General features: G+C 37.8%; 1 protein-coding gene across 3 annotated transcripts in view; it reads left to right on the top strand.

Moving 5' to 3' along the window:
* The window catches only part of MAP3K20 (mitogen-activated protein kinase kinase kinase 20), a 116075-nt gene that overhangs the window by 39515 nt on the left and 53758 nt on the right, over positions 1-22802 (top strand). For all 3 annotated transcript variants that reach the window (XM_072121703.1, XM_072121702.1, XM_072121705.1), the window contains exons 4-10: positions 3211-3312; positions 9542-9607; positions 11155-11183; positions 11272-11409; positions 12318-12404; positions 15485-15559; positions 17599-17705. In XM_072121703.1, the coding sequence (XP_071977804.1) occupies positions 3211-3312; positions 9542-9607; positions 11155-11183; positions 11272-11409; positions 12318-12404; positions 15485-15559; positions 17599-17705 (604 nt within the window). The remainder of the gene's footprint in view (positions 1-3210; positions 3313-9541; positions 9608-11154; positions 11184-11271; positions 11410-12317; positions 12405-15484; positions 15560-17598; positions 17706-22802) is intronic.

The following is a 22802-nucleotide window of genomic DNA, read 5'->3' as shown; positions in this document are numbered from 1 at the left end:
TTAAGTAAACTTCCAGGTTAATATTAGTTTCCAGATAGAGCAGATAGGGAGCAGTGTGATCTACACAGAACTCATTAACAGTAAGTAAACAGTGCTACAGATCTGGCACATAGGCCGGGTGATTCCTGCAATGTATGGGGGCTATTATATGCATAGATATAAACCTACATATAAATATATATAACAGAGAAATATTCTCATTGTAATGGTTTTAAAGTTCTCATGTCAGAGAAAGTGTGCAGAATTTAATATGACCTGCCATTTTTTTTACCCAACATCTGTCATGACAGAGCCCTGTGTTATAACGAGCTGTGCACCTGTGTGACATCACATGACCAGGGATATAACGAGCCGTGCACCTGTGTGATATCACATGACCAGGGATATAACGACCGTGCACCTGTGTGATATCACATGACCAGGGATATAATGAGCTGAGCACCTGTGTGACATCACATGACCAGGGATATAACGAGCCGTGCACCTGTGTGATATCACATGACCAGGGATATAATGAGCTGAGCACCTGTGTGACATCACATGACCAAGGATATAATGAGCCGTGCACCTGTGTGACATCACTTGACCAGGGATATAACGAGCCGTGCACCTGTGTGATATCATATGACCAGGGATATAACAAGCCGTGCACCTGTGTGACATCACATGACCAGGGATATAACGAGCCGTGCACCTGTGTGACATCACATGACCAGGGATATAACGAGCCATGCACCTGTGTGATATCACATGACCAGGGATATAACAAGCCGTGCACCTGTGTGATATCATATGACCAGGGATATAACGAGCCGTGCACCTGTGTGACATCACATGACCAGGGATATAACGAGCCGTGCACCTGTGTGACATCACATGACCAGGGATATAACGAGCCGTGCACCTGTGTGACATCACTTGACCAGGGATATAACGAGCCGTGCACCTGTGTGATATCACATGACCAGAGACGTTTTTTTTATCCACAGGAAGTAAACAATTGAGCTTCCTGTTGAATGACAGCAATAAGAGTCCTAGGAAACCACGAGGAAATGATACAGAAAGCATATTGGAAAATTGTGTAACCTTTCATTATACAAACATTATCAATTATTTTCTGAAAGTGGACAATCCCTTTAAGCTCACTGTTTATGTGGTTTCACATGATGATATATATTATCATAATTTTCAAAAATGTTTTCTGTTTACAGAAATTACTTTTTAAGTTTAGAAGAGGCAATGTTTTTGTAGATTCTGAAAAAAGTTTTGTCAGATTGTATTTCTGAACCCACGATGGCTCTGATAGGCCTGGAGATTTCTGAATCTGATCCAGAATATACAGTGGTTCAGCTTTAGAGATTGTCGTGATTAATAGCATTACTGTTATTGAAATCTTGGCATCTGGTCATGGAAGAGAAGTTCTCAAAAATTAGATGTCAAAAATAACAAAATGAGAATTCCTCTGTAGCAGCAAATCATCTCTAGTTTCCCTCTGATGCCAATTTATCTCTTTATTGTATCTAATTGTGTTAATGTCTCTCTGTCATCCTTTCAGACAGTATAAGGATTGGCAGATGCATTGCTATATAGATGACAGCAGGCCATACATGTATAGTTGTCCTGCCATATCTTTATTCTTTAGGTTTGTTTTTAAGTTGAATTTGTATGTAAGTCGGAACTGCATATTTTATAATTGTAACTCCGGACAAAACTTTTTTTTTGACCTTGTAACAATTGGATTTTCAAAATTTTGTGTTTTCATGGGAACAAGGGATATCAATAAAATTTAATTATAGACCCCTTACAGCAGATACTCAGGCCCCCTGAGTAAGTGGGGGGAACGCGAAACGCGTGTCGGGGTTTTTCATCCGTACACACTAAATACCATGGGTAAGTGAATTTGGAACAATGGATATTGGGATCCTTTGAAAATTGTTTGGTTACAATCTTTGTACCTTTTTGAAACCATGGGTAATTTTGACTATGCACTGGCACTTTAATACGATAGGTTAACATGTACTGACAATCTGTTTTTGCACTTGCATTTGTATTTGTTTGGAGACTCTGTGACATGCACATATTGATGTGCCTTATGCAGCTATAAAGATTTTGTGTGATACTGATTAATTATATGGACCTTCAGGAATGATTTAAAGGAATATTTTGTGGTCATCTACAAATGTTATTAAACTATTTTCAATAAAAAAATTTTAAGGATTTTCTCTTTTAAGATTTCATTTATAAGAACCAGTTCACACTCTTGTGTTCTTGGATTGTGGTAAATGATTTATGGAGTGGGTTCAAATAATAAGAAATATCTTGAAATTATTGTTACTTTTCTGTTCTGTGTTGATAATTTGGTCTTGTGACCTTAGAGCAGATCATCCAGAGCACTTCACCAGAGGTCACAGTGGGTAGAGAGGTCTGTCTGTAACTAGGGGTTGTCTGTAAGTCGGTGTAAATCTGTCTGTGCATTCAGAAACCTAAAAACTATGCATTGTTAGCTCTTTGGGAATACTGGGTCACAGTTCATCTATAGAAGAAACCTGTCATCAGAAATTAAACAAATTAACCACTAACAGTAAGTTGTCAAACAGCTTAAATGCTTCCATATCATCTTTCTTTCATGGCCCAGTGTGGTGGCATCTTCCAGCAAATAGTCTTTAAGTGAGATGTAAATTGGTTGTATAAAGTCAAGAAGGCAGAGAGTTTAGCACTGAAGTCCAGCTCTCCTCACTACTGAACACCTCCTGTCCTGTGATTGACATCATTCACCTGACTTCAGAAGATCTGGATAGTGATATCTCTGGATGCAGGACCATCAATTACAGTGAACGTGATGTTCTGAGTTGGGAAAACTTGACTTCAGTGCTGAGCACTCCGCCTCCATGACTTTATACAACCAATTTAGATCTCACTTTAAAGTTGATTTTCTGGGTGATGCCACCACACTGGGTCATGAAAGAAACATGATCTAGTATTTGCTCAGCTGCTTCACAACATACTGGTAGTGGTTTATAAGGTCAATGTCTGATGACAAGTTCCCTTTAAAACCATTCAGTTTCCTGCAGCTTAAATTCAGAGATAAGGTGACAACTTTTGATAAAAATTTGGAATAGCAGAAAATTTGTTATTGCAGTGACCGGTATAATACAGTATTCTGACCCAATTCTGAATTTCACCTGAAATGATGCTCCTCTTTATTTTCAGAATATGCTGGTGGTGGATCACTATATGACTACATCAATAGCAACAGGAGCGAAGACATGGACATGGAACAAATTATGACATGGGCGACTGACGTGGCTAAGGGTAAGAGGGAAAACTTTTTGTTCACTTGTGTTGAGTTATGTAATTAGTGAGTGCCAGGAGGCTTTTTCCTTTTTTTTCACTTTTTGTATGTTGGGAATTGGGAAATGTATGAATTGCTTGATCCTTTGTAGTGTCCGGAACTGTTGGTTCAGCTTCCATTCACTTTCATTATCATTTTGTTGACTTTTGCTAGATAAATAATACTTGGTAATAATACGGACGAAATTAGGGCAGATCGCTATGCAAAATGTTGTGGTTTTCCATCTTTTTCTCATGAGTTGATGCAACTTAAAGTTTTAACACTTAATTATTAGTTAATCAAGGTATCCAAGGGGGCACAAGCATCGACAGTGATTAGGAACCAGTGTTCAATGTGATTAATAGTGATACAAAATCAGCTCTACTTCCTGAATGAATTTCATCAAAACAGAATCATTATGGTGCCTCTGCCTGCGGTAGTTAAGAAAACTATTCTAGCCTAAAAAGTCTAAGTTAGTTTGATATAAGAAACTCTATGCTGCTTTCCTTCAGATAAATGTAAAGAGGTAAATAAGGAGGGTCTAGTATTGGAGATAATTCAGTTTTATAACTTTGTAGGCATTAGAGCTCCCCCTAGTGGTTGCTACACCCAGCCATAATGTTATGATTTATAGAAACCCATAATGTGTTCTTTTTAATTTTCTGCTAGTAATGTAAAAAAGGATTAAGTAAGATGAAGGGTGAATCATAATCATAAATAAATTAAGAAAGAATAACATATATTATATGATATATTACAAAGCTTCATGTATTCAGTAAGGCAATGTGTTTTTTGGGGGGTTTTTTTGCTCAAGATTGAGTTTATACAGTTTATTAGACAGTCTATTGTTTTAGCTCATTGCTATTTTTGGTAGACTTTTGACAGTAGAGCTTTTCTGTGTATTGTGTGCCAATAGTTGAGCTTATTTGATAGTGTTGCCCTTTGTCTGACTTTTCTAAAATAAACAAATGAAAGGCTTGTTCTTCCTCAATTTCCTGAAAAGAAAATGTCTGTATATAGAAAGTCTGTGTATTTGAAGTAATATTTTCCTTCTCTAAGGAGATACTACACACCGTTCCAGTAAACTGGACCATTCATGTGGAACCATTGTCCCCTAGAACTTCAGATTCCATTGTTATCCTTTTTGTTAGATTTTATCATATTTTAGGACCCTTATATAAGAACTACAGGCAGTCCCCGGGTTACGTACAAGATAGGGACCGGGGGTTTGTTCTTAAGTTGAATTTGTATGTAAGTCGAAACTTTATAATTGAAATTCTAGACAATTTTTTTTTTTTTTGCTCCAGTGACAATTGGAGTTTCAAAATTTTTGCTGTAATTGGACCAAGGATTATCAATAAAGCTTCATTACAGACTCTTTACAACTGATCATTGCAGTCTGGGACTATAGTAAAGCATCCAGAGAGCTTCACCAGTGGTCATAGGGGGCAGAGGGGTCCGTCTGTAACTATGGGTTGTCTGTAAGTCGGGTGTCCTTTAGTAGGGGACCGCCTGTACTAAGTAATATGTTTTGATTTTGGGTCCCCTGGCCAAAGTATGGGGAAAATTAGATTTTTTTTTTTTTAAGAACATCCCAAATTTGACAATCTCAGCAAAGATTAGCAGATGGGTACCAAAGAGCCACATATTGCGAAAGACTGACACATATGCTAACAGTTGAGTAAGATGAATTCTTATGGGGTGAAGTCTAGGTTGCCACATAATAGTACCTAAAGGGAGATGAGAACTACCACTCCCCAACTTTCTCACAAGGAGAGAACTTTACTAGTTTTCGAAATGCATCGCTCCTGTTCCCTAACAGTTTATCATTTTAGAAAAGCTCCATTGATATCTTTATGCAAATTACCTTCTTGTGCGCCAGAATAGTGCCATGCCTGCTGATGCACGTTGACTTCTTTCTATACCTTTTTTATACAATGGGTTTTCATCATTCTGGGCATATTGAATGGGGAAAAAAGCAGGCGCACCAGAAGGTGTGGTCTTGTGTTTCGTGCACCAAGATGATAATTTGCAGGAATATTAAAACAGAATATACTCTAAAATAACATAACTGAGAAACATGTTTCAGCAATGCCCTATGCCAGCGATGGCTAACCTATGACACGCATGTCAGTGCTGACACGCGTTTCCATTTTCACTGACACGCGGCTGCCTGAGAGTTAAGTTTCATCCTACATGACCAGGTGCAGTAGCCGGAAGGCTGAGAGATTGCACTGAGATTCCAGCACTCCCCCCTCCTCCTCCTCCCCTGGGCCAGCCCCTCCCCATGTGTGAGCTGTGCCTAGTGTCTCCAGTCAGCACAGGTATCAGCATGGGGAACAGCAGGAGAGGTGACCCGGCCATACACCCAGGAGGCTCCTCTGCAGCTCCTGATAGTTGTGGTGGGGGGAAGATGGCAGCACAGTCAGAGGTCACATTGCTGCTGCCTTGTGTGATGTCCCAGCAGCTGCCACCTCTACACTGACCATCTCCACAGCAGGGGCAAGGGAGGACAACCACTCTCATCATACAGTAAGTAAGGTCAGTGCACTGTATGATAGAAGACAGTCATCAGGGCTTGTGTGTCAGTTTTGTGATGTACAAGCCCTGAAATAATCGCAACGCCTTTCAAATCGCAAGATATTGCGATTATTTTGCTCCTCACACCTTCTCCATGCCAAGAGGGCATGAGGGAGATGCAGACAGTGGCGCCTGCGCCCTCCCTATAACCTGTGAACTTTCATGACAGAAAGTTCACAGGTTACTAAGCATTTCCACACGTGTCTGATTGTAACCGATCTGTTACAATGTGTGATTTGCACATAGTAATAGATGATTGGGAAAATCCCCATATACTGCCATAATGTAGTATACTGTAGAATGGCAGTACATGGTAGGATCAATCACACAACCTAGGGTTAAAGTACCCTAGAAGTTAAATAATATACATATTTGTTATTTAAACTATAAATATCACAAAATTATGTTTTTTTGTCAAGGTGACACACCACCCCATTTATGCTCGGTTTTTTGGCGAATTTTGACACACCAAGCTCAAAAGGTTGCCCATCACTGCCCTATGCAATGCTGGTTTTACTTATGGATGAGTTGGGAGGTGATAGACCTTTAAGCAAAGCTTGACTTTGTCTTAGGTGTCCAAATGTGGGCAGATGAAAAAGGAGAACCATTGGGCGTTTCAGCCCTTTTCTTTTAATTCTTTATTTTTGCAAGTTTTTAAGAACACAAAACCGAAGTGGTAAATATTGTTGAAACGTAATCCAACAAAACCTGATGGCCCCAAAATGAAGCCATAAGAACCTCCTTTAGCATCACTTCCCCTTTTCTTGTAGGTATACCTTAAGGTAGCTTCATATTGAATCTGTAAGAGTTGGGGTGGGAACCTTTGATTACTAGCTACTTGCATAAGTGGAGTTTATTTTTTTTATAATTAGAGGACGTGATCATACTTGTTGTGATGCCTGCTGTTTAGGATTCGAAACATGTGCCAAATGAAAAAATGGAATTTGTGCTCCTGTGTGATTCTAGGGAGAATTTGGCTTATTTTCAATTTCTTTAAAATTGTTGATAGGTTAGAGGACAAGTCTGTGCTGGTTAGTTAAATCTATGACCTCTGAAATAGGTTAAGGAGATATTTAAGTTACAAGCTTTACCTTGAAAAAGATGTGTTTGTATATAGTACTAGCCTTCTATATTCATTGGACGGATCTACGGTAATATTATCCTTGCGATAAAGGATAATACATGCGAACAAGTCTACCGGTAAAAATAACCAAAGCAAAGGTTTCCATATTGATGAATCCTTTTCATTGGTCATTTCCATGATTAAGGTTATTTGTGGTGGTGTGAGTAATTACCAGACATATGGCATATTTTACGATGCACTTTTTTAGCAAGAAAAAATCTTGCTAAAAAGAGTCCGCGTCTTATAGGACGAATGCAGGAGGATCACTGCTAGACCCTCCTGACCGCTGTCGTGTAGATCAGTTGAAGCGCTGTCAGCTCTGCACTGCACTGCAGCATGTGATTATTGCAGGATCACACTTCCAACTCTTTAAAGTGAAACAAGAATGTCATTTTTAGTTGGTGACAGGTTCCAGTAGCCTATGCTGATTTAAAAAAATGTCATTGTCAGCATTCTGATTAATTTCAGTACTTTATAAAACTTTCTTTTACAAGACTTGGCCCCCTGGGGGTTGAATGGGGTAGGGTGGTGGCAGTTGTGTGTCTCACTCTCCTCATATCATGCATTCTCCCTCTACACCACACTATTCCCCTTCCGCTCCTGGACTCAGGACACACTGCTGGCAGGGAGCCAGGTAATGTGAAATAAAGTTTTATAAAGAATGCTGACTAAGACATTTTTAAAATCAGCATAGCTTAAACTATTGGAACCTGTCCTCACCTAAAAATCACCTTCTTGGTGACATTTTCGCTTTAAATCCTTTCGTGCTGCCAGGGGATAGTGCCAGAGAAGCCACAGGAGAACTTACAGATGGGACTAGATGAGCTGTGTGTGTGTGTGTGTGAGAAAGAGAGTGAATAAAGTTGTAGAAGTGTGGTAGTAAATACATTTAGCAGAGTTGTGTGTGAACAAATTAATGTAGCAGAGCTCTGTGTGAAAGAATCAGTGAAGCAGAGCTGTGTGTGTAATGGATGAAGCTGACCTCTGACAAGTGAATGAATGTAGCAGTGCTGTGTGTGTTGTGCTTGTGTGTGACCAACCGGGATTTTTAAGTGGTGTTAAATATAGTTTTCCTTCTTTTGCATGAGAAATTTGGGGTGCATCTTAGGTGCATCTTAAAGAGAACCTGTCACCTATAAAAAGGGCACTAGGAGCTTCTTACGAAAGTAACCGGCTACTGGTGCTAGAACAGACCACGCTCAAAACGGCTGGGTGTATTCATGAGGGGGCCGGATGAAGCCTGGCAGTCACCGCCGGCCTATGGAGTGGGAGGGGTGGTCCGGGGGAGAAGCAGTGCCTTGGACCAGCCCCTTATGAATACGGACGGCCGATTTGAGTGCAGTCTGGCGTTCCTATTGTACAGCGCAGCAGTGTCTGCTATCTTTATCAGAGGGTTCCTCCGATAACATTGCTACATCTCAGGTAGCACTATGACCTAGTACCTTTTTTATGGGTGACAGGTCCTCCTAGTGTCTGAAAAATATGTTATTTTTGGCGCACTTATTAGGTCATTCTTATGTCCGATATAAAGTACAAGAAAACTGATTCATAATGGTCTTCATGTTTGGTTGCAACTTTCTATGTTGTGTGGTTGGAGATATTTGCGTCTTTCCCAAAAAGTCACTAAATCACTCAGGTTTAAAAAGTAAACAACATGAACCTCTCACGGGTATTATACATGCCAGGACCAATTCTAGCATTTTATAACAGGAAAAGTAGCTCAATTGACGTCCCTTCTTTGATATCACTTAACACCATGCAGACTTTGGCGAATGCTGCCAGGCCTGACTTTAGCATCCCCTTAGGTCCGACACCAGGCATAAGAAACTTCCTGGTAATCCTAGAGATATGGCGTAAAAACAATAAGAACATACAAAAAAACTCAAATCCCAAACCAAGTTACATGCTATTCTACAATAAATAAGTAAAGCTCCCAATGAACTAAGGCGGTTCTGCCTGATAGCACTTATCAGGTAAATACCCCTTTAATTTCCCAAGTTATCTCTACTATATGTGTTTTTGTATTTAAAGGAAATCTAACATCAGTATCATGGATTATAAACCAAATACACCTACATGCTGGTGTGTGTCCCCTTTATCAGGATATGCCCTTCTTTTAACTTCTTATACCCTCGATTTCTAAGAAAATATTCTTTTAAAGCTATGCAAATGAGCCTGAGGGGCTCCAGGCTCCATTAACTTCTATGGAGCGTGGAGCCCCTTAGGCTCATTTTGAAGCCTTTTTTTCATAAAAACAAAGACCTAAAAAGCTTAAAGAATAGCTGATCCTGGCAAAGGGGGCACACACCAGCATGTAAGTGTACTTGGTTTATAATCCATAATCCTGATGGTAGATGTCCTTTAAACTGGACTAAACCTAATCCTATCACAGTGGTCCTTACTCACAAAAGAAGTTGGCAAATGACCACTTGTGATAGTAACCAACTGTGTAAAAATAGTTTTTCGGAAATAATTGGTTCACGATGTTCTTTTCCCTCTGTGTACAGGAATGCATTACTTACACATGGAAGCCCCAATCCGCGTAATACACCGGGATCTCAAGTCTAGAAATGGTAAAGTATCATTTATTTCAGTGTTTTGTGCATGTGTTATGACAGCGCTACAGAAGTGTTACCAATATAAATTTATTTCTTACAAGTTGTTCTTTTCTACACAAACACAAAGCAAAATATTCATTTGGCAAATATCACGGATCTGTCTTTTTTATACTTAATTTAAAGTGGTATTTTTAATTTACTCATTTACTCAAAAGACGATACAGAGAAAATTATTTTGCAATGTCTTTATTTAAATTTTGTTAAAGGTATTAAGGCATAACAAAACTATATAAATTTGGTATTTCTATGATTTTACTGACCCAAAGAATAAAGTGGAGGCATCACTTGGACCACATAGCGAAAGACTATTGCGCTATTGCGATTTTTCAACCTTTCAACGCATATGTATTTTTTTTTCCATCTTTCCACTGCACAGAATATTAGGTGATGCCACTAAAATGTACATTTTGTCTTGAAGAAAACAAGTCCCTTCTGTAAATGAAAAGTTGTGTTTTTTGGAAGGTGGGGAGTAATCAGAGAGAAATGCAAAAACAGAAAAGAGATGAGCCCCAAAGGGTTAAAGGGTTTCCATTATCTTTAGTCTTTTATGTGGACTATTTGCCAAATTTAAGTGATACAGTGCTATACTTGGCTGACTTTATCATCATGCTAAACCGTCCTCTCCTAAGTGGCCACTCCCATCTTCTGCTAATTCCTACCACCTTTTCACTATCCTCGGTCCTGAAGTCTCCGGCTTGATCACTGCTGTCCACCTGTGTTGACCTCTTCCTCGAGTCTCCTTCCGCTGCTGTGCATGTGCCGTGCACGAGATCTGAAGACGAGATCTCAGCAGCAGTGGGCGGAAGAGGGAAGCGGTGGGTGTAACCAACCTGGTTAATGAGTGAAAATTGAAATTATTGGCGCAGAATGGACAGGGAACAATTCTGGCCCTGGGAGGGTGGGGTTTGGAGATGTTGTACCAGGAAATGACTTGAGAGCCCTGGACACTCACCCGTGGTGGGTGAGTAGTGTTTATTATCCTTGTTGTAGATGACAGGTGTCCTTTAAGGCCCACATTTTGATGTAGTGTGTAATAGCAAGTCAGAGCACCTAAAATGGTTGTTTAAAAGAGTGCATGAAGACAACTCCTGTACATGTACCTCTATTTGAGGTAGAAAAGAGATGAACTGGGGCAGAGTGGCTTCTGTTATCGAATTTTCCAATTAACCTTGTATTGCAAGGATGGTACTTTCTTCTTCTATATGGAGACAATCAGTTGGTCACCAAAGCGGCCACAATGTGGAAACCTCTTTGATCTAGCCTTAGAGGATTTAGAACCTCATAATACGAAGCCATCAAAAGTAGTTTCCACTTTGGTAGAAAAAGGAACCTTTGAAATTCAAAGTGTTACGTCAGCAAATATACAGCACAGTTCTTTTTGAATTGTTAGGTAATTGTCATCTTGTTATCTTGCATTTCCAGTCTTGTAATTAACTAGAAGTACATGCCCTTGTATATATTTTTTTAATAATATTTATACAATTTTTTTTGCTTTTCTCTAGTTGTAATAACCTTCGATGGAGTACTAAAGGTAAGCCAAGAAGTGTGTCTGAAGATTTTCAAAAACCTCCCGTTGTTAAATAAAAAATGCCCTCTAAAGAATTTCTTTTTTGTTCTAGATTTGTGACTTTGGTGCCTCAAAGTTCCATTCCCACACAACTCATATGTCCCTTGTAGGGACGTTTCCTTGGATGGCACCAGAAGTAATCCAGAGTCTTCCAGTATCTGAGACATGTGACACGTACTCCTATGGTGTGGTTAGTGGATTTTATTCTTTATTTCATTAATATTAAATAATGTTAATAAAATGAGCTAAACTTGAAATAGAAGGCAGCTGGTGACAGTTGAACATCCTTATTTTTTATTGGTGGAATTATTAAATCAGAATTGACCATTACTGGTGAAGTAGTCACATCATATGAATGAGATAAATATATTGAAATCATTGATCATACTGTTACTTGAATTGTTTTTTAAGGAATTTTAATGAATTGTTTAAATAAAACTTATCCTATAAACCTTTCTACTTAACAACATCTTTGGAAAACTTGACTAAGAGGCACATCACATGTATTGTTAGAAATCCAAGTGATTGAAAGTCGTAGTAAGAAGTTTTCAGACCACGGAACAACAAGTCTACTACTGTCGTACTAAAACATTTTTGTATTTCTTCTTTTTGATTGACATAGTTCTGTATTGTGACCAAAAGTAGATTTTACCTACCATAGTTTTCATCTATCCATTCCCTTTAAAGATGTTTATGATTAATATTGAAAAAAAAAATTTTTTTCTTAAGTCTTGATGACATTTTCAATGCTCGATTTGTATTGTGCTATATTGGTAATAAAATAAATATATTTAATCTAACAAATTAACTTAACATAAACATGCTCTTACCATTATCTTATCTACTCATTGTATGTGTAATTTAATTTGTTTCTGTGCAATTATATTTTATTTTGACATAATATAAAACTGATTAAATTAAGTTTGTTCATTTTTCGTTAATTTATGTGTTTGTCTTTAATTTTAATTTAAGTAATTTCAAATATTTAAGTTTTTGAAACGTCAACTAATTTCCATATGTTTTTAGAATGTTACACAGTTGTGTAGATCAAATATACAATTTAGGTGTTAAATTGTGTTGATGCTTTTTTTTCTTTAGGTTTTATGGGAAATGTTAACTAGAGAAGTTCCATTTAAAGGCTTGGAAGGACTGCAAGTGGCTTGGCTCGTGGTAGAAAAAAATGAGGTAAGGCGACTTTTTCTTGCTCAGATACAGTTGATAGATATGAAAACAGTATTGGGGGTTTGCAAAAGACTTTTTCATCTTCTTCAAATTGAAAGTAAGTTCAACGCTTATGGAAAGATTACCAGTAGGAGCTAACACAAAGGGTCAAAGTGATGTTATTCTTCATGAATGGACCCTTTACATCTAATTGTTGCGGCTTCACATCGTGATGCTGTAGATCAAATATCGTAGAACTACTGTACTAGTTTCTCAGTCTCAATAGGGTAACCTGGGGGTTTGCTCTTCGTGATGAAAGGAGCCATTGCGTCCAAGGTAGGGGACCATTTTAACTCCGTCTCCCGCGATTTTGGGCATCTTTTTACTGGCCAGGAGTTGATATTTCAGTGAGAGACCTTCAGCTACTTCAACTTAACTCTCCCAGCAGGAGACGTTTTACTACAAGAAGCTGTCACTTTAGATGAGAGTTTCAAAAATAAAAGAAGAAAAAAAAATAAAGAAAATTACAGTTTAGCCTCCCGCAGGATGTTCAACTCCACATTAAAGGTATGTTCATAACATGTATTGGCAAGGCTGCGGCTGAACGGCAAGGTTCCTCCTCAAAGCTTTCCATTGAATAAAGTCTTTAGTGGTGTAAACACTTCCTATGCTAGAGAAATCAGACGGCGAATCTATCCGATTTTTCTTTTCTTTTTTTTTTTTTATATCCCCTTCTCTGAGATTTATGTGCAGCACGATGATTTTTTAAAAATCTATTGCACTCACATTAATACAGTGGTCATTTTAGGTATTACATTATTCCACTGTCACAGTTTAAAGTCATGTTTGAGCGGCCATTTTAAGCCAAGACCTTTTCTGCATTCGGTACAAGGTGTGGAAAAATTTTTGAATATGAAAGCCAACGAGACTTTAGCTAGAATAGAAAACCAAGATACTCATTGGTTGCCATGGGCTTTTGTTTTGTTTTTTTCATACCTTTTTTAAAAAACCAACTATCAATGACCTTCACTGTGTGAATGTCAGGCAGTCACAAAGGAAAGACTTTGGTAGTCCTAATCTATTATGTGCTCCACATGCAGCGGAATTTACTTTGTAAGTCTATATACTATAATATAAGGTCTAAAATGTTGGAAATATATAGTTTTTCTCTTACAGTTTACTATTTCCAATTATGAATTGTTTGTATATAAATATATATAATAAAAGGTAACACACTGTGCGTCATAGCAACCCAGATCTTTTATTATGATTATGTCTTATAGATGAACCTTTTCTGCCTGTAATAATGTAGTATTATTCCTGGCAATCTATTAACTGGATCAGAGGGAGCACAGTACTAGTTTGTTCATAACTGTGAAAAAATTCTAAGAATATTATCATAAAAAACACCATCAAGCATTGTAGTATATATATAACCCCAAATATCCCAAAAAAGGGACATAAAGCAAAAATGTCAGCTTATTTCCATCCAATATAATTTATTATTCAAGCCGACTCCCATACAAATGTCTGTCAGTACCATGTTTATCTCTCTAACTAGGTATAAAATAAAGACCTGTTGTCAGGTCTGATTGATCTACGTACCCCTATTTAATTGACAAATTCTCCATTTCATGATGTAAATTATACAAAAAAAAAATATATATATATTGTTTTCATTATTTTTAATTATTTTCAAAATGGTGCCTTTATATGGGATTCCAATGTATACATGTGATAGATGCATCCAATGCTCTATAGGCCTTATAAATCGCACAAAACTCCATCTCATCCTTCATGTCGTAACTTGAGAACTGGCTTTACTGTACTGAAATGACTACATATTCTTGGAAAATACACATTTTAGACGACGCATTTCGGCACAACACTTGCCCTTAATCATGGCTCCCCCCATGATGTACATTTTTACTGGATGCCTGTTTATAGAATAGTAAAAAGTCTATTTCATATAGAAAAGGAACAAAAAAAATATATATATCAAATATCAAAAGATATGTAATACCCTGACTGAGGGCTGATTCGGGGGAACGGGATACATTTGCACTTTTTCGGTACATATGGCAAATCTATATGAACGCAGCTATTGTAAATATTATAACATATGTCATTGTAATATAAAGGATTATAGAATCGCTTCACTATCAGCTAAGATATGGAATAAGATGTGAATGAGAGAGAAGAAAGGGGAATGTAAATCTTTAGGTAGGCAAAAACCTCAAAAAAGGATCAGCCATCTCTAGTGGAGATCAACTTTCTTTAATAATTTGATTACGAACATAATTTGTTTTGGAAATCCATTCTCTTATATCAAATCAAGTTTTCCCATAGGAAATCATTGTAACACTGACAATCCGTTCCACACCCCAAAATATTTAGTCTTGTGTAGTATAACATCTGGCCCCTTATTTTTTCTGCTTCTTCAATATTGTGTTATACAATTTTGTGAGAGCGGGAGGTACAGTACCATAGAGGGTGGGGTGAGATCGCATAATGCTTGTATTAGGAAATTTCGTAAACCAAGTCACAATTTTTGTAAAATGCAAGCTTGTCTTACAAAACTTGTCTTGCAGGCCAAGTTACTTGTGATCCAAGGTTTCACTGTACAGGCAGTCCCCGGGTTACATACAAGAGATTTTGAGATTTGTATGCAAATCAGAACTGTATATTTTATAATTGTAGCTCCAGCCAAATGTTTTTTGGTCTCTGTGACAATTGTGACTCTGTGACAAGAACCAGGATTAACAATAAAGCTTCATTACAGACACCTTTGATAACTGTAAAAAGTTTGGGGTTTGAGTTCGGCTGTGAGACCAGGATATACAGACAGATTAGCAGCCAACCAGCCAATCCAAAAATTTGACTGTGATATAAAGGCCTTTTATGTGTTATCTAGATGTTACTGTGAATTAACTATCTGACAGCTAAAAATGACTCACTTATGGGTCCATTACAGAGAAGAAGCTACATATATGTAGTTCTAATTGTAGTGGAATCCTCAAAACGTTCATTTTTAGCATTTCTCTATATGTGTTTTTCTGTAAACCAATGAACAGATGCAAAACTTCCTCTATTTCTTGTTTCAGAGGTTGACCATTCCCAGCTCCTGTCCGAGAAGTTTTGCAGAATTGATGCGCCTGTGCTGGGAAGCTGAGGCTAAGGTACCTAATTAATACAATTTTTTAATATCTGAAAACTTTATTGATTGTTTTTATAGTTAGCAATATAACCTTCGTAAAACTACTTACATTCATCTTGAATCTATATCTATATCCAAGTAAAGAAAAATTAAAACAATTCAGCTGCACCAGTTAAGAAAAAAATCAGGTGCTCAACCTTCAGGTTTGTTAAATCCTTTCACATATAAAAGTCAAAAAATGGTGGCACTCCAAGTTCTTGTGAAAAAGGAATTCTTTTATTCCAAAAGTGCTACATTTCATCTCCCATATCTGGAGCCTTTCTCAAGCCAGAGAAAGGCTCCAGATATGGGATTTTTACATCCAAGTAAAGTTGCAAGTATGATATTTTTGTTCTCCCAGTGTTGAAAGATCTCTGTGACAATGGGGCTCATTTACTAAGGGTCTGAATCGCACATTTTTGTAGGGTTTCCCGAATATTTCCGATTTGCCCCGGGATTTTGGCGCACGCGATCGGATTGTGGCGCATGGGCGCCGGCTTTCACGCAACAGAAATGGGGGGCGTGGCCGTCGGAAAACCTGTAGCAAGAACAGCACTCCCATACACCGCGATGAAGAAGGTGAACTCCGGCGGACCTCGGAGCAGCAGCGACACCTGGTGGATATCGGGTGCACGACCTTAGTGAATCCCGGAAGACTTGAATCCTCGTCGGAGAATGCACCGCTGGATCGCGACTGGACCGGGTAAGTAAATGTGCCCCAATGTGTTCTCTTGTATAGCACCCATAAACTTTACACACAGGTTGTATGGCTGCTGTGGTTTCATCAACGTGCATGAGATACAACAATTTTACTATTAGTCTGTATATAGATATAATAGCAGTAGTAATAGTAGTACCAGAGCTCATTAAAGGGGTTATTCAGGAATTCGAAATTGAGGTTTTATTTGGAACCCGCACTTCTGGATTGGTTTTGACAATGGGTTACATAATTAACGGCTTCTGAAGCCCTTTTGTTATATATGATGCTTGGTGGGGTTCTCTGACTTACACATTATAGTAGTCAAAGAGGTTGGCCACTCATGTTTTTGTAATGTGTGTGTAAGTGTGGGGGACAGGGTATTAGGTAATTTACCAATATCCATCTATTAAATGTTCTGTTCCGCTTTCTTAATATGAAAAGTGAAGCCTCCTGTTACATACCAAGAAAGCGGAGCAGAACATTTAATAGATGTATATTGGTAGATTACCTAATATCCTTCCCACCGTACTTACACACACATTACAAAAACATGAGGTAAAGTGGCCAACCCCTTTAAGTTAGACCTTCTCTCGCTGTAACAGCCAATGTATGGAAAGAGTAGGGAAAAGGCTACTGGCTTGACCATTAAAATGAGTAGCAATAGGTGGTCGAAAGAATCTACTGCACATGTGACCCTTCTGGAGGTCCAGATTTTGTAGCAGAACTCAGCCTTTAATTTGGGATTCCCTGGATAACCTCTGTAAATTATATATATATCTGTGTTTGTTATTTGCCATAGCTTATCGTGATATTGCTTTGTGTTACTGTGCTATTGTTAATCTCCAGAAATTGCAGGCTATGAACTGTCTTAATTGTATCATTGTTATTATCACAGCATGTACTATATCATTGTATAAAATGCAGTCACTGAATTATGTTTTTATTTCTGTAAAACACTATTACCTACATTATACTGTACTATATTGTGTCACAGCAAACCTAAGGGTTCTCTGTAAAACTCTTTTATAAGAAATATATAAAATATATAATATCTAAAGAGGTAACAGAAGTCAGGGAGGGGAGAGGAGGGAGGTGCTGCTGCAGTTTTTCACTTAGTGTTTTTGTGAAAAAAAATGCACATTAAAAGGGTTGTCCAGTATTTTATATTACTGGCCTATCTTTAGGTTAGGCCATCGATATATGATCGGTAGGAGTCTACCGCCTGGCCCCCACATGATCAGCATAACACAGGCCACAAATGGCCCTAAGCAAATTGTTGTACAGGGTAGAATTCACATTGTATTTACACTTATGTTTTCTAGAAAAGACCATCATTTAAACAGATTATCTCAAACTTGGAGTCTATGTCCAATGACAGCAAGCTGCCAGACCAGTGCAACTCATTTTTGCATAATAAAGCTGAGTGGAGGTAGGTATTTTTTTTGCCTTAAAAACTTGATCCTCAGTGGTGTAATTTAACATGAGCATTGCATTGCTGGCGCAATCCTATTCTATGAAGGAAAAGGGAGGTACCATGAATGGTTTTTTTTATAGGTTCTGTGCCTTAGGTTTGTCACTATTTTGCCCCTGATGTAAAGGGGGTAAATAGAGATAAAGGGGTATTCAAATTTTAGCAAATTACTGTTATTTATTGCATGGTGAAAAATTGGAAATTTTTCCAATGCGCTTTCTGTATCAATCCCTCACGATTTTCTAGATCTCTGCTTGCTGTCAATCTATAGAAAGCTTCTAAGTTTTCTTCCAATGGACACAAATCTGTCCATGGTCACACAGGTGCACGGCTCGGTAGTATCATGGAGAGTAATCAGAGCTGTGTCATATTAGGAGCCGGGCACCTGTGTGACCATGGTCAGATTTCTGTCCACTGGAAGTAAACAATAACTCGATAGAATAACAGCAAGCAGAGATCTAGAAAACCTTGCAGAATTGATACAGAAAGTATAGTGGAAAATTGTATCACTTTACAATTATACTAATTTATTTAGATTTATTTATGTTATTGTTTTATTTATTATACAAACAATAACAATTATTTGCTGACATGGGAATAACCCTTTAAGGTCCAGTGCGCACCTCAGTGATTTTTTTTTTAACTGAAGATGACATTTTTTCATTATGGTTCTGTCTCACAAAAAAATGAGATGTACATTTACCATGTAGTATTAGTAATATCTCCAGTTGTTTATTAAACATAATGAGCTGTTTGCTTGAGGTCCAATGTGCAGATATCAACATATATCTATAGAATTGGGGGTTCTGCCTCTGAGTATGTAGATTAGTATCTAAAGATAAGGAAATAAATAGTAGACTGTGCATGCAAGATTTCTAGGACTTTTAATAGTGAAGAGTCCAGGGGTCCTTTGTAGTCCCAGGTGAATGGAGCAAGGCTCCCTATGGCAGGATACTGATCAAGTAATTCACGCAGGAGCGCTATCTCCGGGAGACCAGATGAAATAGATTAAACTATTATTATCTTGTGTCACTGTAACTGGGATACAAGGGGTCTTGGTTTGGGAGATCAATTGGGGTCCTAATGGTAAGATCACCTGATCAGACACGTACCCTCTTTTCTGTGCTGTCTTCATGTACAAACCCCTATTAGTTATCATTTGAAAGCACAAATTGGTAAAACACGGAGTGCACATTAAAAATATTAAAATATATAATTATAAAGTCCACTTTATGTTTTTTTTTTCTCCTAATAACTGAATAAACCAATTCCACTCGCACTCTTCCACCCTTCTGCTCCTTTAAGTATTTAGGAAGAGGCGTTACCAACCAATCTGTATCGTCAGGGGATTGGTAGCACAAGTTTCCCACTGCAGGCTATATTAAGAAACTATGGAGCGAGTCCAGGGAAAACTGTTACAGAGATACCAAAGTATTCAAAGCTTGTAGTGAAACATGAGGGGAAGAATCAGAACCTCTGCACACGTAGACTGTGGACCAGAGGATACAAACTAAGTTATCAGTAGTACAAAAGAGGTTCTGCAGGTAAGAGCTGCAATAATACAAATGGAAAAAGTGACTGCAGGTCTGTAGCCCGATCACATGGCAGGAGTATAAATAGAAAGATCCCAGTTTAGAACCTGCTGTAAAGATTTCGGAGTCTCGTGAACTCTAGGAGGAAGTTGTAATTTCTTGCTCCATCTGCCGTTTAGGAATGCAATTTCAGCAATCTAGTAGATGTGTGGGTTCACTCCAGGATTATTTATTTCTGTTGTTCTCTTCCATTATAGTAGGAGAAACCTTATCCTTATACTGAATGGAAGACCTTGGTATCAGTTACCAAAAACTTGCACGTACGAAATGCTATAAGGCTTCTATTATTTAGAATGGAATAACATACACAACTTTACATATGGATATGTGTTTGCTCTCTCTTTAAAGGAATATTCCAATCAAAGCCGAGTCATTGAAATATATATTTTGCCGGATTTAAAGGGAGGAGCCAGGGGCGTAACTTGAGGGGGTGCAGAGGTTGCGGTCGCACCAGGGCCCAAGAGGTTTAGGGGGTCCTTATGGTGTCACTTTCCCATATGAGAAGACTATTACTATTTACCATACATTATAGTCAGGGCCTGGCACAGACTTTGCACTGGGGCCCATCAGCTTCTAGTTACTGGGAGGAGCATAACTCTCGGTTTTTGGAATACAATAAAAATGACTCATGCTCCTGTCTTCAGGCCCTGCACCATGCAATAGTCACTGAATTAGGAGTCTTCTTTAAAAGGGGTTTTCCTAGCTAAAGATATTGATGATCTATCCTAAGGATAGCTCATCCTTATCAAATCCAGTAAGCTGTCAATGCAATGAAATTAGAACAGGCATTAGACTGCTGCATTCCTTGTGTAGTAGTTAGACACTGGGGCAGATTTATAAAAAGTGTCCTAAGGTTAGACAGTTCTAAGTTAGACTAGATTCCGCACCCGAAGTGTCTGGTGCTGGTTGATAAATCTGCTGCAGTATAAGACTGTCTAGTTGAACTCTGCACCTTCTGAAATGTATGGCAACATATGCTTCAAAAAATAAAAAAGACCAAAAGATTAACAGGTAGTGTCAAAGTCGAAAGTAAAAGTTGCTCAACTCAGTGGTCAGTGGATGGACCTCACCACATAAAAATTAGTAAAGACGTGTGGGCGAGATGTGAACGTGTCCGATCCCAAAATCTTATCTCTTTCTCCCTTTTTATGTTGGACGTTCCATCCACTGACATTGCAGTCTTGATGAAATCAATTTCTTAGAGTTCAGCAACTTCTAGTTTGTTTTGACTTTGTGCTTAGCCTGGAAATAGTTTTGTTTCTCGAAAGGGAAGACACTGTGCTGGGAGTGTTTTTGTCATATAAATAGGTAATGAACTCTGTTTCATTCTTCCGATTGTGGGTTGAGAGCTCTCATTGCTATTGGTTGAATTATAACAAATAATCTTAGGATTTTTTTGTAATGTATTTTGTACCTTTGTTATTTTTACTAGAACATTCCGGCATTTACCAGTTGATACTTTCTCCTTCCATCTTGTGTTTCTCAGTTCTTCATAGAAAAAAAAAATTGTAATAGCTTCTTATAAATAACAAATATTTTCTGTGTACTATGGAAAAAAAGGAATTGGTTATTTTTTTTTCACCGTAAAAGGTGTAGTGTAGGGGGGGGGGGGGGTCCTTTATATTTTTTACCTTTCATTGTGTAAGTACTATTTAATGAGGATTCAACACCGTCTCAGCCTTTACTTTGGTAAGATCAAACCGTTCTGCTGTTCTGTGCTTCTGTAGTGAATCTGTCTTAAGTGATAGGTGGCCATCCATCTGGTTTTGTAATGTTGACAGCAGAGAGGCATTTGCCAAAAAAAAAAGTAGGCTTGCTCTGAGCTTACAAAAAGGTCAAAAGAACAGTATGTAGAATTGAAACCTGAGATATCAAAATCTTTGTATAAAAAAAATTTCATCTCCTTCTCATTTGATCAGCTGGCTTAGATCCTTATTTCTGGAACAATTCCCATCGCTGGCCGCCTACCGGTTACCAGTGGGGTATATTTTAATTCTTAGCGGTAACCCAATCTATATTTCTGCATTGCCTGATAAAAAAATATTGGTCTTTGTAAAGGCCGTTTTTTTCTTTGTTGTAGCTATGAATATGTTACCATGTGGTCTGTGTGTGCTCTTGTCCCACTTTTATTGCAAAAAAATAAAAAGTATAATAAAAAAAAAGGTCATTTTTGTTAGGGCTTTGCCCATATATGGTTTATTCATTCTCCCTGAGAGAAATAAGAAAGTGTCTGAAAAAAAGTCGTGTTTATTTGAGTCCTATAGTTTAGTGTTTGATGCCCCACAATGTAAAATATCATCCCACTTGTGTTAGCTTTAATATGAATGCCGGAATGGAGAATAGACGTCTACTGTGAAACCATCACTATGAAATACCGAATCCACATAACTTAATATTAGGGTCATGTTTTCAAGCAGGACTTGTTAGCATCTGAACAGAAAGAATAGTAAAGGAGCTAATGAAATGTTCTGCATGCAGAAGAGATGAAGGTAGGTAGAAATCTACGCACAAAGCTATTATTCTCAATGGCTACAAAAAGTGTATCAGGATCATTTTTTATGATTTTAAATATCTAATAAAACAGTTTTCAGTTATCTAAGGTTATCTAATGACATATAGAGTATAGAAATCATTGAGCAAATCCAAGATTTAATGGTTCCACAGAATAAATTAGCTAATTTTATGATTTCTTGCTATTTTGCTTCTTTGCTACAAATTTGTAATCATCTTGTTTTTAACTAAACCAACTATTTCACACACCCACCATGTGTAGCTGTGTTCCCTTATATCCCATATGTATTGGTATATAGAAAGCAATGACTACTGTAGATTAGATTTCATTTCTTAATAAAACATGTTTTATGTTTAACATACCATATTTCAAAAATCATTTGGGGGATTTTTCATGTTATCCTTTAAATTCTTTTACATTACATGTATAGTTTTGGCACTAGACACTTTACCTTAAAATTTGACATTTCCTGATCTCAGCATCACAGGCAGAATAAAAATAATACATACAGGCGGTCCCCTACTTAAGGACACCCGACTTACAGACAACCCATAGTTACAGACAGACCCCTCTGACCTCTGGTGAAGTCTCTGAATGCTTTACTATAGTCCCAGATTGCAATAATCATCTGTAATATGTCTGTAATGAAGCTTTATTGATAATCCTTGGTCTTATTACTTCAAAAAATGTTTAAACTCCAATTGTCACTGGGGCCAAAAATTTTTTTGTCTGGATCTACAATTATAAAATATACAGTTTCGACTTACATACAAATTCAACTTAAGAACAAACCTCCGGACCCTATCTTGTACGTAACCCAGGGACTGCCTGTATAGGTAACACCCTCATACAGATAAAACAGAATAATATAATTCAGAATATTGATAGCTCACCCTCATTCAAAACCCTTTCCTATAGAAGTCAATGGGAAGGATTTATCACATTCTTTTT

The sequence above is a fragment of the Engystomops pustulosus genome, chromosome 8 (assembly GCF_040894005.1).
Source record: "Engystomops pustulosus chromosome 8, aEngPut4.maternal, whole genome shotgun sequence".
In the NCBI taxonomy this organism is placed as follows: domain Eukaryota; kingdom Metazoa; phylum Chordata; class Amphibia; order Anura; family Leptodactylidae; genus Engystomops; species Engystomops pustulosus.
The sequence above is the reverse complement of the archived record's forward strand: the minus strand, read 5'-3'. Positions and strand labels throughout refer to the sequence as shown.